Below are 15,886 nucleotides of genomic sequence, written 5' to 3'. Positions count from 1 at the left end.
ACCTGAGGGCTGTTATTGCTGCAATCACTGCATGGCTTCCTCAGTCACAGGCCTGAGTAAATCAGCTCGAACTCCTCATGCCTTCTTTTTACTGATGAAGAGAAAATATCATTTACAAACAATATGGAATATTAGTTTCACAACCAATACAAAATGATCAACTACTAAGGAATTTTAAAAAATGATAAGAAAATTATTAAAACAAACCATAAGCCCACCTTTAGCCATTTTGTTTTGTTTTGTTTGTAATGTTTGAAAACAGTACACACTACATAAGAATAGCTTTGGTAAGAACTTATCATGTCTGTTTTGACCTAGGACCTTAGGTGTTAGAGTGTAACGGCTGTAGTTTTGAAATGACTTTATTTTCATGAATATTGCTGTTCATCTGTCCATTTTCTGTACTGCTTGTCCTACACAGGGTTGTGGGGTTCTGGAGCTTATCCCAGTGGACTCAGGGCATGAGAGGCAGGACACCCTAGGCAGGGTGCCATCTCATCACAGGGCACAATCGCGTGCACACACACACACACACACACACACTCATACACCCATTCACTCACTACAGACAATTTAGAAATGCCAGTTAGCCTACAGCACATGGCTCTGGACTGGGGGAGGAAACCGGAGTACCCGGAGGAAACCCCAGATGCAGGGGAGAACATGCATACTCTACACACACACACACACACACACACACACACACACACGGGACGGAGGCAAGAATTGAACCTCCAACCCTGGAGGGGCGAGGCAAACGTGCTAATCGTAAAGCCACCATGCCCCCCATACTCCTGTTCAGAGTCGTGTAATAGAGCCTAGTGTTGTGTCATTCGCAAATGAGTCAGTTCTTTGAGCTGGGTCTTTGAGTTGAACACTGAGAGCCGAATGGAAAACATGCCCTGCGTCTCAATTCGCCTACTATCCGTCCTAAATAGTATCCGAGATTAGACTTAGTGTGTCCCAAATCGTAGTATGTTGAAATGAGTATCCCAAAGGTACCCGGATGCTCTATTATTTCCGGTAGATTTTCGAAGTGTGGATCCGTGGACACTTTTTCAGCTAGTATTGACCACAACTCCTTGCACAAGGGAGGAGGAGTTTTGTGACAGTTTGCTTCACCGAATTCAAGAACACATTTTATGAAATGATATAGTATAAATTATATAAGGAATAATGAATGAAGAAAAGTGAAATGCAACGAGGAGTTTGTTTACGGTGACAGTGTGTGTAACTAGGCAACAATGTTCTCTTCCATTACATGACGTGTTAGTACGTAAAAGTATTCCTGTACTGTTGCTACACACTGAAGAGTATGTAGTTTTTCTTCACGAAAAGAGTACATACTTGTAGTGCATGGAATAAGTAGGTGAATTGGGATGCAGCAATGGGTTTAAACAATTATACTAAACAATTACAGCTATAATTAGGCAAAGTAGAACAATCATCCAATATTGTAAAATCTTTCCGGTTTAGAAAAAAATGGCAATGAGCCATATGAGTCGGCTCTTTTTGGTCAGCTCATCCATGATCTGATTCACTGAAAAAAGCCAGAGTTGCCATCACTAGAGCCTCTGTTGGAGCAGTGGGAAATCACACACCTGCTCACATCTAGGGGCAGGAAAGTAGCTGTGTAGGTCCTATAGATACCACAGGAAATACCCATGCAGACACATGGACAACATGCAAAATGCCACACAGGCAGTAAACCGAAGCTTGGGATCAAAAGCCCAGACCATGGAGCTGTGAGGCACCACCAATTCACATGCATCCAAGTTACTGTCTGGTAATAGCATGCTACAGAGTGTGGGTTTTAAAAAGACAAGCTAGGCATAGACAAACATTCAGACACACTGATTTATTAATTCCCCAAGGGGAAATTTTGCTTCTGATTTCTCAAAAAGAAATATGCCAAATATGTCTATCCAAACTCATCAGTGCTAAATATGTTAGGAGTGTGTGTACGATGACAGGCCCAATACTGGACATATACTAAAACTGTGTGAGAAACAGCATTATTTTAATGAATCAAACTCTTGAAACTGGAACAATTACTGGGATATTTTGCAGTTAAACCCTTTATCAGTAAACATAGGATATTAAATACTTATTCTTTGACCTACACCCCACTTAGTTTTCATATATATATATATATATATATACATATATATATATATATATATATATATATAGAGAGAGAGAGAGAGAGAGAGAGAGAGAGAGAGTTTATGAACACAGATTCAACACATAGTGAGTTTTGTATTAGTTTTATTCAGTAGGTATTGTTTTTAGGAGCAGAGGTACAGACTACAGCACATGACAAGACTGGTGCCGGTTACTTCTCTGCTTGTTGTTCAACCCACTAGCAGTTGACTTAGTTTCACATTGATGGGCAGATATAACAGAAGCAGATGAGAGCACATAGATTCACTACTGTAGTGTTTTATAAGGATAAACACAATTCTTCTAGCTAATGATTCTTCAGTAACAATGTTTGACCTATATAGTCAAGATATTTCTATTACGTAAAATACTCTAAAATTACTGAAACAACCAGTGCTCACAGTATTAAAATGCAGACTAAATGTTTTCTAGGAATATGAACAATAAGCAAATGTGGTGCTACAGCTCTGAATGGCCTGACAAGCCATTCAATTGGTTAACTTACTAGACTTACAGAGCCGGTGTGCAGAGTAACATCCTTTTGGGGGATATTGGGTCAAAAGTCACTACCTCAGTACATTTCTAGTGCCTAATGCAAGACTGGTTTTGAAAAGAATCCACCTTCACAAACAACTGGCTGATAGTTTGTACAGAAGGGGCTTGATCACGAGCCATGATTGACACTTGGAGAAGAACTGAGGAGCAAGAATTCACCAACAAGAGGATATTAAACTCTGACTGGGCAAGTGCTGAACTTAGTGTTCTCTCCATGGTGGCCTTGTTTCATTTAGAGTGTGAAGAAGAAGGGGGAAGATCCTGGTTTACCTCTTGTGTAACACAAGGGCTCATTTATCTTTAAATCAGTGATGCTGGTAATGTGAATATATGGTTACATGTCGTAATGTGGGTTTAGGTCCTAGGGTTAAGGGTTAAAGCAACATAATTTGGGGTTTGGAGAATTAGGAATAGAATTAAAGCTGGTATGGCTGCAGACCTTCATTCCAGCCAAATAGGGTTCATACCTAAACAATCAAATGTAGCTCCAGCTTGTTTGATATGAAAACCTGCAGCCACACCGGCTCTTCATGAACAAGTTTGAAGAACTCTGGGTTAAGGGGCAAGCATTATAACCCATAGGTTTACATACTGTATTAGGCAATAACATTGTGTTAAGGGTCAAGAGTTAGATGGTTTTGTGAGCCTAAAGGATCAGCATCAATGAGTTAAGGTTGATGGAAATTTTGAAAGGGGATTTGTAGGTTAGGGTTTTATGCCAAAACAGGCATGGAGCAGTACGTCAGCCGAATCTCTTCCCCCTCAAGCAGCTGCCTGTTGAAACAAATATGAATAAAAGGACAGAAAAAAAAATCAGAGAGAGCACAGCGTGGAAGACTAAAAGGGCAATTCTGTAAGAGTAATTCAGTATTGCAGTTAGATTTTTTTTTTTAAGTGTAGTATAGTATCTACTACTCAAACATTAATTGATGCAAACAAGCGTGAAACACTCTAATTAAATTATATGCTGTGTATATATAATTATATACTGATTTATTAGTGATATTAATATGGGTGTCTTTGGGAGTATATATTACTTGTATGCTGCAATTTCAATGTCCAGGGCCATCTTTACGTTCAACAGATCTTGATATTCCTTCAAGTAGCGTGACATCTCCTCTTTAGCCTCAGCAATATCCCTCTCCAGATGACTTATCCTCCCCTACAGAGCAAACAGTAATTACAAATACTGATGAAAATGCTGCAGAGCAAAGATCATCAAATAAATCCCTACCATAGATGTGTCTGGATACAAACATTTCATACATACAGGCAGTCAAATATGCAACAAAATGCTCATAGTCTGGTTTTAAAGGTCTGTGATAGTTTGAGTTTCCTGAAACATGTCTCTCTCTCTCTCTGTATGTATATATATATATATATATATATATATATATATATATATATATATATATATATATATATATATATATATATATATGTATATATATATATATATATATATATATATATATATATATATATATATATAAAACTACATCTACAGTCTGTGGACACTGTGAGTAAAGATATTCAGTCATCCATCAGCAGTAAGAATGAGTCAGCAGTCTGCCTCAGGAGCTGTGCACAAAAGAATAGCTTATTTTTTGGTTTATAATATTATTAGTATTGTGCTGAGCTGCAGAATTTCAAATAGATTAGTGTTAACAAGTGCTGTAATTGTGTGAAGTAGCCATATTGCTCTCCTACACATATTTTCTGTGCTTTATGTCCTGTTCCATTAAACCACTTCTGGGTTTATCACGAGGATGCCATATTTGTCAAATAGAAGAACTACAGTACCAGTATAATGTGTTAGAAATGTACTATAGAATGCCCTCTGCCAGTGATTTGTATAATACCTGATACTTGGCAACCTCTTCACTCTGTGTCTCCTCTAGTTCTCTGAGCTGTGCATTTAGTGAGTTGATGACACTCCTCAGAGTTTCAACCTCGGTGGAGCAGGCAAGCAGCAGCTGACGGTGCTTGGCCGTTTCCTCGCGCACCAAGCGCACAGCCTCCTGCTGCTTATCGGCTACTTGTGCTACATTGGCCACCTTTCCCTGGTACCAGGTTTCGGCGGTTTGCATGTTGCGCCTGGCCAGGCTCTCGTACTGGGCACGGATATCCCTCAGGGCAGCTGATAGATCTGGTCTGCTCACGTCTGGCTCGATGCTGAGACTGGACACCTGCAGCTGCACCTTCAGCCCCTCCCGCTCTTCTGCAAAGACCTGCTTCAGAAAGGCTAACTCCTGTGCCAAAGAAATCACTTTCACCTCGGTGTCACAGCTCAACAGTGCTGTCCTGTCTGCCTCATCCTTTGCATGCTGCAGCTCGTCCTCGGCCCTCTCGCGCCGCTGCACCTCCTCCTGCCAGCGCTTTTCCAGCTGCTCCTGCTCCACACGCAGCTTGTCTCTCCGCACCTCCATGTGTTCCTTGTCCTGAGTCTCATGGTGCAGCTGCTGGCGGAGATCCTGTGCCTCCTGCCTGTACAGTTGCTGCAGCCGAGATGGCTGAGTCTGCATGTGCTGCAGGGCTTCCAGCTGCACCATGAGCATCCGATTTTGCTGCTCCAAACGACGCACCTTCTCAATATAGGAGGCAAAGCGGTCGTTCAGCCCCACTAACTCTTCCCTTTCCTGAGCTCTCAATCCCACCAGCTCTGCACACACCACACTCAGCTCATTTGGCTCGCAGTAGCGCAATGGCTCTGACTTCAGCAGCCTCCGTGAGGAAGTGAAGGACATCTGGGAGAGGCGGTAGGGGCTGGAATGGTTGTCCCAGCGCCGGATCAGCGAAGAGGAAGAAATTGAACTCATGATGATGAATTTTTAAGTTGCGTTTTTTTTTATATTAATGTGGAGATTTTTTGACGAAGTGTTTCTTCTAGGTCCCCCTTGTTCTGCACACCATCAGTGGAGATGAACCGGCACTGCACCAGTTCAGAAATACTGCTGTGCAGCAGGCTTTATAGGGGACACACAAACAGGCACTCACATTCACTCTCTCACACACACACAGCATCTTCTCAGCCTCAGCCAATAAGGTGCTCAGCAGTGGTGGAGGTTGGTCTTATGTTTCACTCAGACAAGGATGAGGAGAGAGGGCAGGGTTCTCATTATCATCTCTTACAACAAGCAGAGGACACAGAAAAGGAAAGCACACTGTATATTGAAGGATACTGAATCTCACATGGCAGCATAAAAGATGGGGAAGTCAACCAAAACAACAACTTATGCATACAAATAAATGCAATGTATGCAAACAAATATTCCATTCAAATTCATCCGATTTAAGTCTTATTTGGTGAAAATCAGCATCAACACTACACTGGTTCAACTTTAATTCAAAATTTTACTCTCAGATTAGAGGTGTCAGTATGGGCACTAAATGGTACCTTCTTAATGGAACAACTTCAGTGGATTGATGAGAAAAAAAATTCTCTGTAAATTCACTAGAAATGTCCCCACAGTGCTGCTTAAGTACACTGACAACATGGCTGCACGGTGGAGCAGTGGGTAGCATTGCCACCTTGTAGCTCCAGTGTTTCCGATTCCATCCTGAGCTTGGGTTTCTGTGCAGGTTCACTCCATTGTCCTTCCCCAAAACCCTGACGAAGATAATGTGCTTACTGAATTGAATGAGTGAATAATGATATTTCAAGCCCCTAAGCCTACTTTTAGGGAAGTGGTGGATCAATGGTTAATGCTTTGGACTTTGAGCTATTGACTGGAAGGTCATGACTTCAAATCCCAGTACTGCCAACCTGCCATGGCTGGGTCCTTGAGCAAGACCTTCACCCCTCAACTGCTCAATTCTGTCTCAGTAGAAATTCACTTTGAATAAAAGCATCAGGCAAATGCAAATGACATATTTGGCACTGGTACCTGCTCACTGAAAGACTGCCAGCTGTTCATTTCTTCCTTCGTCACATTTTACCCAGCGCTGGAGAATGCACTATCATACATCCTGGTTCGAATATAACCTTTTTGGACATGTCAGTTTCTGAAAAGCACCATCCATTATAAACTATTCAGAACTCAAACACAGCAAACATTCAGTTCCTTACTTGCAGCTACGTACATGCATTTACACTGAGAATGACATTCTCCAGAAGAGTATGGAAATTTGTTTATTATTATTTGTTCTTTTTTATATATTTAATATAATTCTGGATTTCCTAAAAAAAAAAACCTATATATTATATATTAGAGACAAATTAATTGTTTATTTATTAGAGATACAGTGTGCACAATAAGGGCTACCTATCTTGTAGTTTCATTAATTGGTCGTTTTAATCTATTACAGGTATATATAGGTGCACTTTAAAGGTGTAAAGTTACTGACCTTTGCTCATATCTTGCTACGCATAACGCATCAGTCCCCCATCTATCTACATCCATCAGTCCTGGGACCACCTCGGGTTATTTATTTATTTGGGTGTTGGACATGGACATGGTACTGAGTGTTACTGGCACAAGTCTATCAGGCACAGAAGTTCTGAAGGGTGGTTTAAACCCAGCGTTCATCATAGTCCACTTCAGCATTCAGCTAGAGACTATAACCCACCTTTTCCCTCTCAGTCATACTCTTACCCTTTATCAGTACTAGGGTTCGTGTATGCGGGGTTTTACAGTAACCACAGGGCACATATTGGGGGGGCAGGGGATGCGGGGGTTTCTGCTAACTTGCCTGGTGAACCACATATATATGTTTGATTTGGCAAGCAGGATTTTAATCACTTTCTAATTTTCCTTACCATTAAAACTATTTGCAAACTGATTATCATTTTTTTCTTTCATTTATTTTCTCATTTACGTCACAAGTGCACCAGTAAGGTACCTCATATTATGCCTAAAAAATAATAGATGGATTAGCTTTTGGTAATTTTGTGCTGTTTTTGAATATTTTCAGCCAAAACTTTTCCATTATTGATACATATATATAGTCAACTGATGTTAAATGTATGCTTGTCTAGTGTTAGCTAAGTCATGATAGATTTTATTACACATAAATGAACTCAAAATATTCTCCATATACCTTGACAGAAAGCTAGAGCACATCAGTGCATCTGGAGGAAATGAGACTGGGGAAGGGGGTGGGGCTTCCAGGGTGTCAGTTAATATCAGAAAGTTCAAAACAACTGTGCAGCTGTCAATTAATCCAGATTAAGATATCAATTTGCTCACCTGCTGTTTTTACTGAGAAAAAAGAAGAAGGCTCTTTTTGCTTTTTTTTTTTTTATAACAAATTGCATACTCCGATGATAAAATGCAGAACTCGTATGCAAAACCCATAAAGGTCGGCAGGTCTGGCATCCCACTACCATGTTGATGCAGGGTTGACCAATCCAAATAATAACTGGCCAGCAGCGGCACTATGGTGGTCCTTTTCCATTGATGGCTCACATCAGTGTATGTGCTACATCCATTATTGCATTCCAACTATGTACTCCTGTAAGGTTGATGTACCTCATATTATGTTTAAAAATATTATATGTATTAGTTTTTGGCAATTTCATTATGTGGCAGCACTTAAGTAAGTTTGTAAGAATTAATTAGTGACAACTTTCCAGGACAACTTTTCTTGGGATTAAGTCTAGTAAGGCTATACAATTTGAAAATGCTTTAAAATAATACAAAGAGCAATTCTAATACGACAAGTTAACCAAAATCACCGGTCAAAGCAAATTTTCTAATTTAAGAGAATACCACTGAATGTGTTTAAAAACCAACAGGAGCAAGACAGAGATGGTAAGTACTAAAGAGACATACAGAACAGCAGGGAGGATCTTTATGCATGTTATTTCACCAAACGTATTAGAAAACTGACCGTGATATCAAATCTCTTGTACCTTTAACAGCAAACAGCCAGAAAGCAAAAAACAAATCAAAGCTGGTACAAAATTGATTTAAGCAATAAAGGAACAAGACTTATTGTTTAAATCAATTGTGTCTTGAGTGTCTTCATGGGGGAAGAATGGGGAATACAAATGATCAGAGACAATTATATTACAACCTCGTAATTGCACAGAATGTAATGTATGCAGCCATAAAGACATGGTATAAGAAAGAGGACATACAGCAAACCACTTTGTAATGTTTATTACACTTTATAAAAAAAAAAGGCTATTGTCAATAAGAGTAGTAATGAGCCTCCTGCAGGTTCTACTAATCAAGTAAATAAAATACTTTTAGATGTGCTGGGAAAACAGATAAAACTTTCTCCTCAGGATCAACCAAGTCCCAATACTTTCTGGTTTTAGACATAAAAGTAAATTTTACATAAAAGTAAATTTTAACTACAATGAACAACTTGATTTCAGCCAGTTAATTTTCTGTTACAGTGATTATAACTTTGTATATACTGCCACTTATTTGGTTATTTGTTTAGGTAAAAGTGGTCATTAATAAATGTAATATAAAACATTTGGATTAATGTCAAACTTCCTGCTAGCCTTCTTTCACTTGAATGTCTTCCTATCACTTAAATTTTGGCCGATCAATGCCCTTGTGTTCTGGTACATGTCTGTAGGAGCACCGATTATTCTTGATACAGCCTGTCGTCCTCCAGAAAAAGCACTCATCAGGAAACTTACTGCACAAATGAGAGAAAAAAAAAAAAAAAAAATATATATATATATATATATATATATATATATATATATATATATATATATATATATATATATATATATATATATATAACACAAACATGTAACAAATACCTGCAGAGATATCAAAGGAAAGTGAACTGAAATCATGTACAGTACATATTACTAAGGAATACATTTAAATCTATACCTCGATGCCAAATTGACTGATAAATCTTTTTCTAAAAATGCAGAGTGGGGAAATGAAAACATTTGTGTTTACTTACTTTACTTTTCCAGCATCTGTTGCTGCAGCTTTGGATACACCAAGATGTGTATGGATTCTGTCAGGGTAACGAACTACAAGACAAGTCCCAGCTATACAAAAGCCCTAAAATACACATATACATACAATCAAACAAATGAGCCACAACCAGGAATCCAGGAGAATATACCTGGCCCTGCTCTCCAGAGGAAAAGGATGGCTCCCCTGTCCATCAGAACCCATATATACAAAATTGGTCACTGTAAGCAGTTAGTGCTCTTCTCCATTATGTCACAGTTTGAAATGGGTTGGGAACTGCACTAGAGTAACCTAGTTACAACCCTGCAGAACATACTTCTCATACCTCCAGCAACAACAATCCCTGGGTCACATTCTACTCAGAATATTTCTCTTGAATTACTAGCTCACTCTTTACACTGCAGAATTGACATAAATTATTAAGCACTGCAGTACTAAAGTTTGTTTTCCATTATGGAATAGTAATACACTGTGACCTTTCATTCTGTAACCTCATGGCTGTGTACTGTACGTACTGTACATGCAACTCCCTGTACTTGCCAGTTGTTTTATGACATTAGATAGTAGAAATAAATATTAACCCCCCCCCCCCCCCCCCCCCCCCCCCCCCCCCCTTACACTTACATGCATTTCTTGGATGGCTTCCTCACAGTCATCTTTGTTGGTGTAGTTGACAAAAGCACAGCGTCTTGCTGATAATAATTTTATACTATGGACTGGCCCAAATCTACAAAAAATAATGAGCAAAAAAACAAACAGCAAATTAACACTTCCATCTTGTAGATGTTGAATTCTGCATAATTTTGATGCAATTTTACCAGTGACATTCTTTCATTATCTTTTTTCCCCCCTTTAATTCTCTAAAAATAATTCCCTGAAAGAACTAGTCTGGGCTTTATATTCAAGTAGTAAATATAAACTAGAAAAAGAAGGCCAGTTGCTTCAGATTATGACACAACTTACCTGCTGAAGAGCTCATGGAGTTTTAATTCTGATATAGCAGGCACTAGATCCCCAACCCAGATTGGAAACAGCTCTCTGCCAGTCAAAGCACATACACAGACACACAGCTCAGTACCCTTATAGCTAAAGCCAAAAGCATGAATCTAAAAGAGTAGACTCTTACGGTGTAGCCGGTACAGCTGTGCTGACTTTAGGTGGGTTCTGGGGGACTGTTCTGATTGGGACTTTCACAAGTTGAGGATTTCTCTCTGGACAAACTCTTACTTCCTCTACATGCACTTGTGCAGCTGCCATATTACCTTTAGTCAAAGAAAATTGGACAGAAAAAAAGAATGGAATTTCTTAGTTAAAAAAAAAAAAAAAAAAAAAAAAAGATTGTTGTAAAACATTGTTCTGGGAATAACATTGAGATTAAACAGATGTGGTGTTACCATGTAAACCAGAGAGGGCTTCTAAAGCTTTTTCTACTGTTCCATGTATGATCAGAGCATTTGAACTTTGCTCTCTAGTGTATCCCATATCCTGTAGATAATATCAGGCAAAAAACAGGTTATCAAATAGTACTGGCACACACGTAGAAGGCAAGCACAAAAGAGATGTATTAATTTGTCACTATTTTGGATAAGGTAGATAGTCTTTCAGTCCATGTAAAAAGGAAAAAAAAAAAAAAAAAAAAAAAGGTCTATTCTTATGTTTATTGTATTTTAATATTTAAATAATCAGTAAACAGTTTTGAATCAAAATCTTAACTGTTCCTTTGAGTCAGATTTCTTTGTGCTGCTTCTAGGGATGATGCAAACATGAACTGAAAAGTGATAGTGGCTCAGGAGAGATGGTATATTGCCTTACAGGCTGAGCAGCCTCTCAGTTAAACATCATTCTTCTTCTTTTTTTTTTTTTAACTAAAAATCCTCTTTGTGTTGGTATCATTTTTTGAAAACAACTATTTGAGCTGATCTCAGCTTTTGCAGATGGGAATTCACTAAGCCTTCAGACATTCATGTGGACAAACAAATGAACTAATTATTTTTAAATCAAAACCATGCAGCAAGGTGAACAATTCATGAAGCACAACCATTAACTAAAGACCCACACACAGTGTTACTTACCATTAACTGCATTATTTGTACCATCATTAGCTCTTGAGCAGCATCAGTACAGGAGCTGTCAAGCTTTAAAACTTCCTTATAGGTCAAACGAGCCTCATAGTATCTCTAAGAGAGGAAACAAACAAATGACATTAGCGATAATAACCTGACATTTATATAAAAAATAAATAAATAATAAAAAAATAAATACATTTATGTTTCTATGCAAAGTGCCTGAGTATAAGGTGTAATTTACCTTAAGCCCAACTAATGCTTTCCCTTTTCTGTACAGTCCTTTAATCCATGTTGGGTTCAGAGAAAGAGCAATATCAGCATCTATTAAAGCCTTCTCATATTGTTGCATTTTCTCATAACAGAAGGAGCGATTTCCAAACAACCTGTCAAGAAGACACCAAGCAAATTTTTTTTTATTTTAGCTGGTTTCTGGAAATGACACTGAACATCTGGGCTATGCAATTATATGTCCATATTTAATGTTAATACTTACTTAACTTCTTGAGGATTGTGCTTTATAGCTTCAGTAAAATACTTCACAGCCATATCCAAATTTCCTGTTTGAGCATATTTATTACCTAGCACTAAAAATACAAAGGAAAAAGAGGTCACTGGACATATTTAAAAAATAAATAAATAAATAAATCAATGGACTTCTGGACCAAAATATTTTCAGGCCACACACCTCCCAGCTCTCTGCTCGTTGTAACATTGTCCTTTACTGGTTCCTCTGATGCCTCCTTTTCATTAACATTCTGTGAATAGATGTGGTTTAAAAATTGCATTGTTTTTACATAAAAGCATCTTAATCTCTTAAATCAAGTTGTCTAGTGTGTATTTGATTGAGAGAATTGACTAACTGCATTACAAAGCTGTTAAGGGAAAGAACTTAAAAAAACATAATAGTGGAATTTCTCGAAAAGTTTTTTTGCAAACCTTAATCTGGGGCTCTGCTGTACTTTTTTGTGCTGTGTCATGCTTCTTGAAGTTTTCAGCTTTTTTGTCTTTCCTGTCAGATTTAGGTTTCTGCTCAAGTTTGCGTTTTGCGATGGCTGCGGCGTTGGTCACAAAGCAGCTGCTCATATCAAGCTATTGAAACATACATTGCATATTATGATTGTTAGATACACATGCAGGTGCTAAATAGACTCTTGTTGAAAATGAATCACAGATGGAGAAAACAAGCGAACCTCTAGTTCATCGACTAAGCTCTCTTTATCATCATCTTCATCATCATCACAACTGTCACTGCTCTCTGTGGCTACTGAGTTGTACTGTGGGCCAGGGTCAGGAGGTACACTGTTACTCGTTTTTTTCTTATTTTCACACTCTCTTCCTGTAGGCTTAGATTTAACTGGAACAGCATCATCATCATCATCAACCTACGGGGGAAAAACAAGTGAGACATGCATGTGAAAATTACATTTTCTGTTTGGTTTCAACACTGTAGTACTAACGAAATTTCACAAACACATGGTCTCAAAGCACTGATATAATAATTACAGTAATTAAAAAAAAAAATAGATGAGAAATATTGGTTGGGTACTAATCCCTTATAAAATAGTTATAAACATTTGCATACCTGTCTGGCATCATGTTTATTCCCATTTTCCTTTTCTAATTTTTCTAGGCGACGTCTCTCTCGCTGCCTCTATAGTATACCAGAAAGAGTTGTAACTCAAGGAAACATTTAAATCCCCCATCAAGATTATGGTGTATCATCTTAGCATAAGTGGCATAAGTGTGCAATGTTTACATTACCATTTTCTTCTGTTTTTTCTTTTCTGCTTTTTTCTTAAGTTTTTCCTCTTCAGCTACAAGTTCTTTAGCATTTTTTGCAGCCTCCTAAAAGGGCATAACACATTTCAATTGTAACCAGTTCTTCAGGATAAGCATATTATAACAGATCAAATTGTGTGTAAGCAGCACATACCTCGGGTGTGACGCACTTGACTGGTTTATAATGTGTTATTGCAGGCAGCTGTTTGGAAAGCCCTTTATCTAGAAAGTTTTGAGCAAAGCCACAATATCTATTGTTTTGCCTGCCATATCCTTCATCGTCGTCATCGTCGTCAGTCAAATCCTCATAATCAAGGTAATCTATACCTGAAAGACAAAAAATAGTAGGATGAAAAACCACAGACAAATTTCCTTAAAGACAAATCCATCTCTTGATTGAGTGGACCCTGTGATAACTGTCATGGCGTTACAGACTTGGTGAAGTCTGCTATGAGAATGTGCTCCATTTATCTTATCTATAGAGCCGCTTAAAGACAGACATGATAAGGTAGGAGGCTAGACTATGTGACCTTGATACAGAGTCGCTGTAGTGAGATCATAAATTTAAACTTGAAAAGAAAAAAAAAAAACTTGTGTGTTTAATATTTATGATCCTTTCGGCTAAACCTATCACCGTTTGTGTGAACCTTCTAAGTGACGTTCAAACGCCCACCACCGTTTGTTTTATAATTCACTATTTGGCACATTTACATTAAAATTAGTTATAAAAAGCCTAATATCATGCACAGTATTACATACAGTAATGACAGATTTCCTGATTATTCTGTAGCTATAAACAACCACCTCTCACCTACAGTCTGTGGCTAAATGATTAATCCGTCAGAATATGTCAGTACAATGCTCATAGTTATGAGTCATCAAAATAAATGACAACAAAGCATGAGTGTGCTAAAAGTTTACAGCTTACCGAGTCCACACCCGTATCCCAATGCATTAAGTAAAAAATCATAATGTGTAGGTCTTCCGTTGACTAAGTCGACCACAGCCTCCTGTGGAAGTTTAGCAGGTATTAATCAGTCAAGAAATAGAAACAAAGGACAATGTAATATCTTAACCAACAAACACTGACTTTAAAGTAAAACACTATAAAGTCCAGGAGCCTCCTATTTTGTGGGGGACACCATATTAAAACAGGCAGCTAATAGGGGAAGACATTAATAAGGAAATACTTACATGGGTCTGCATCAGTCGTGTGTTCTCAAGCATACGGAAGTAACCTAAGAACACACATTACTGGAAATAAGCAGTATGAAAACACACACACACACTAACACCAGTGTGTTTTGTACACCACGTGAGAATGCTGTGACTAACCGGTCTAACCTGTTGACTGGAACTGCGCGCGACTTTGTGCTGTGTAGCCAACGAGCTAATCTCGACAAATGTGTCGGCTAGAGAAAACTGAACTACGAGCTAGCTAGAAAATGTTCTTAATTGCACTTTACAGAAAAAAAAACACACCAACATAATAACACCCCTATTCTACTTCAGTGTTAATTCTGAATTCTTTCAAAAGCTATGCAGTATGGCTGTAGTGGCTGTAGTGCTGCTATCTCATCCTGCCTACGCACTTAGCGCGCTAGCGTTAGGGACCTAGCTAGCTCAAGTTTAGGAAAAACCCAGAGTCTGTGTTTCATGTGCCGACGACAAACTAACTCCTACTTACCAGGTCCGAAGCCATTATGTTTAGACATTTTATATTGTATATATGTAGTGTTATACTAAAGCTATTATTATTACTGTGTTCATAAATCAATTGTTTTTCTTCACTCTAGCATTATAAACACGCTGCTCACATCTCTTCCTGCCAGCTCACACCTTAACACAGGACCTTTGCCATGCGCATGCGCACTACCGCGCTACGCCTAGCGCCATTTCTCTTCCCACCCAAAAGAGCTACCTAAATTTTCCACTTTGTCCCTTCATGCTGATAAAAGAGGAAAGCTGTATTTAATCCTTTATAATTAAATCCTTTAAAACGATGAAATAATTCAGCTTGTTAAACTTTTAGCTGGATTTTAGAAGAATTTTCTTAATCAGAGTATGATTTAAGTATATCATATAATCCATCAAGTCTGATCAAGAGTTAAAATACTTAGGAATAATAAGAGATTTAGTACAGTTTAGTACATCCTACTCATGAAGAGAGTGACTTTATGCATATGATTTTACAAGAATATTTCTGTGTGAGAATACTTCTGTATGCGCATCAAGAAACCTAAAACAAACTGGTGTGACCTTGCAGGTGGCCCGTGCTTGTGGGAAAATAAGCACACAGGTCTCATTCATAAACTGCATCTTCTTCAGTCCAGGCTTGCTCTGTCATATCTCCTGGGAAGGCGTTTTTTTCTCTACCAGAATACTGAAGTGCATTGTTGAGGTTGTGATGAATGTTAACTTTAAAGA

The 15,886-nt window shown here is 38.3% G+C and overlaps 2 protein-coding genes across 3 annotated transcripts; both read right to left on the bottom strand.

Annotated features, from left to right (window-relative positions):
* Nucleotides 1-2,251: 2,251 nt before the first annotated feature.
* si:dkey-33c12.3 (uncharacterized protein LOC335380 homolog) lies at nt 2,252-5,682 on the bottom strand. Its single transcript, XM_026934003.3, has 3 exons — nt 4,581-5,682; nt 3,756-3,880; nt 2,252-3,492 (listed from the first exon to the last, which is right to left on the bottom strand). Exons 1-3 carry the CDS (start codon nt 5,535-5,537, stop codon nt 3,432-3,434), a joined length of 1,143 nt encoding a protein of 380 aa, XP_026789804.1. The 5' UTR covers nt 5,538-5,682; the 3' UTR covers nt 2,252-3,431.
* Nucleotides 5,683-8,807: 3,125 nt separating this feature from the next.
* On the bottom strand, nt 8,808-15,330 carry si:dkey-33c12.4 (uncharacterized protein LOC560112 homolog). 2 transcript variants are annotated; one of them, XM_034303175.2, is made up of 18 exons: nt 15,147-15,330; nt 14,654-14,697; nt 14,388-14,469; nt 13,614-13,786; nt 13,442-13,525; nt 13,263-13,331; nt 12,871-13,062; nt 12,617-12,769; nt 12,366-12,435; nt 12,174-12,264; nt 11,922-12,063; nt 11,687-11,791; nt 11,009-11,099; nt 10,741-10,876; nt 10,578-10,652; nt 10,239-10,341; nt 9,598-9,701; nt 8,808-9,315 (listed from the first exon to the last, which is right to left on the bottom strand). In XM_034303175.2, the coding sequence occupies exons 1-18, from the start codon at nt 15,172-15,174 to the stop codon at nt 9,201-9,203; spliced, it is 1,857 nt and encodes a 618-aa protein (XP_034159066.2). In that variant the 5' UTR covers nt 15,175-15,330; the 3' UTR covers nt 8,808-9,200. The 2 variants fall into 2 exon arrangements, with proteins under 2 accessions (XP_034159066.2, XP_034159067.2); XM_034303176.2 differs by lacking the exon at nt 15,147-15,330 and adding an exon at nt 14,804-15,130.
* Between the last annotated feature and the right edge of the window lie 556 nt (nt 15,331-15,886).

The sequence above is a fragment of the Pangasianodon hypophthalmus genome, chromosome 3, assembly GCF_027358585.1.
Source record: "Pangasianodon hypophthalmus isolate fPanHyp1 chromosome 3, fPanHyp1.pri, whole genome shotgun sequence".
In the NCBI taxonomy this organism is placed as follows: Eukaryota; Metazoa; Chordata; class Actinopteri; order Siluriformes; family Pangasiidae; genus Pangasianodon; species Pangasianodon hypophthalmus.
The sequence above is the reverse complement of the archived record's forward strand: the minus strand, read 5'-3'. Positions and strand labels throughout refer to the sequence as shown.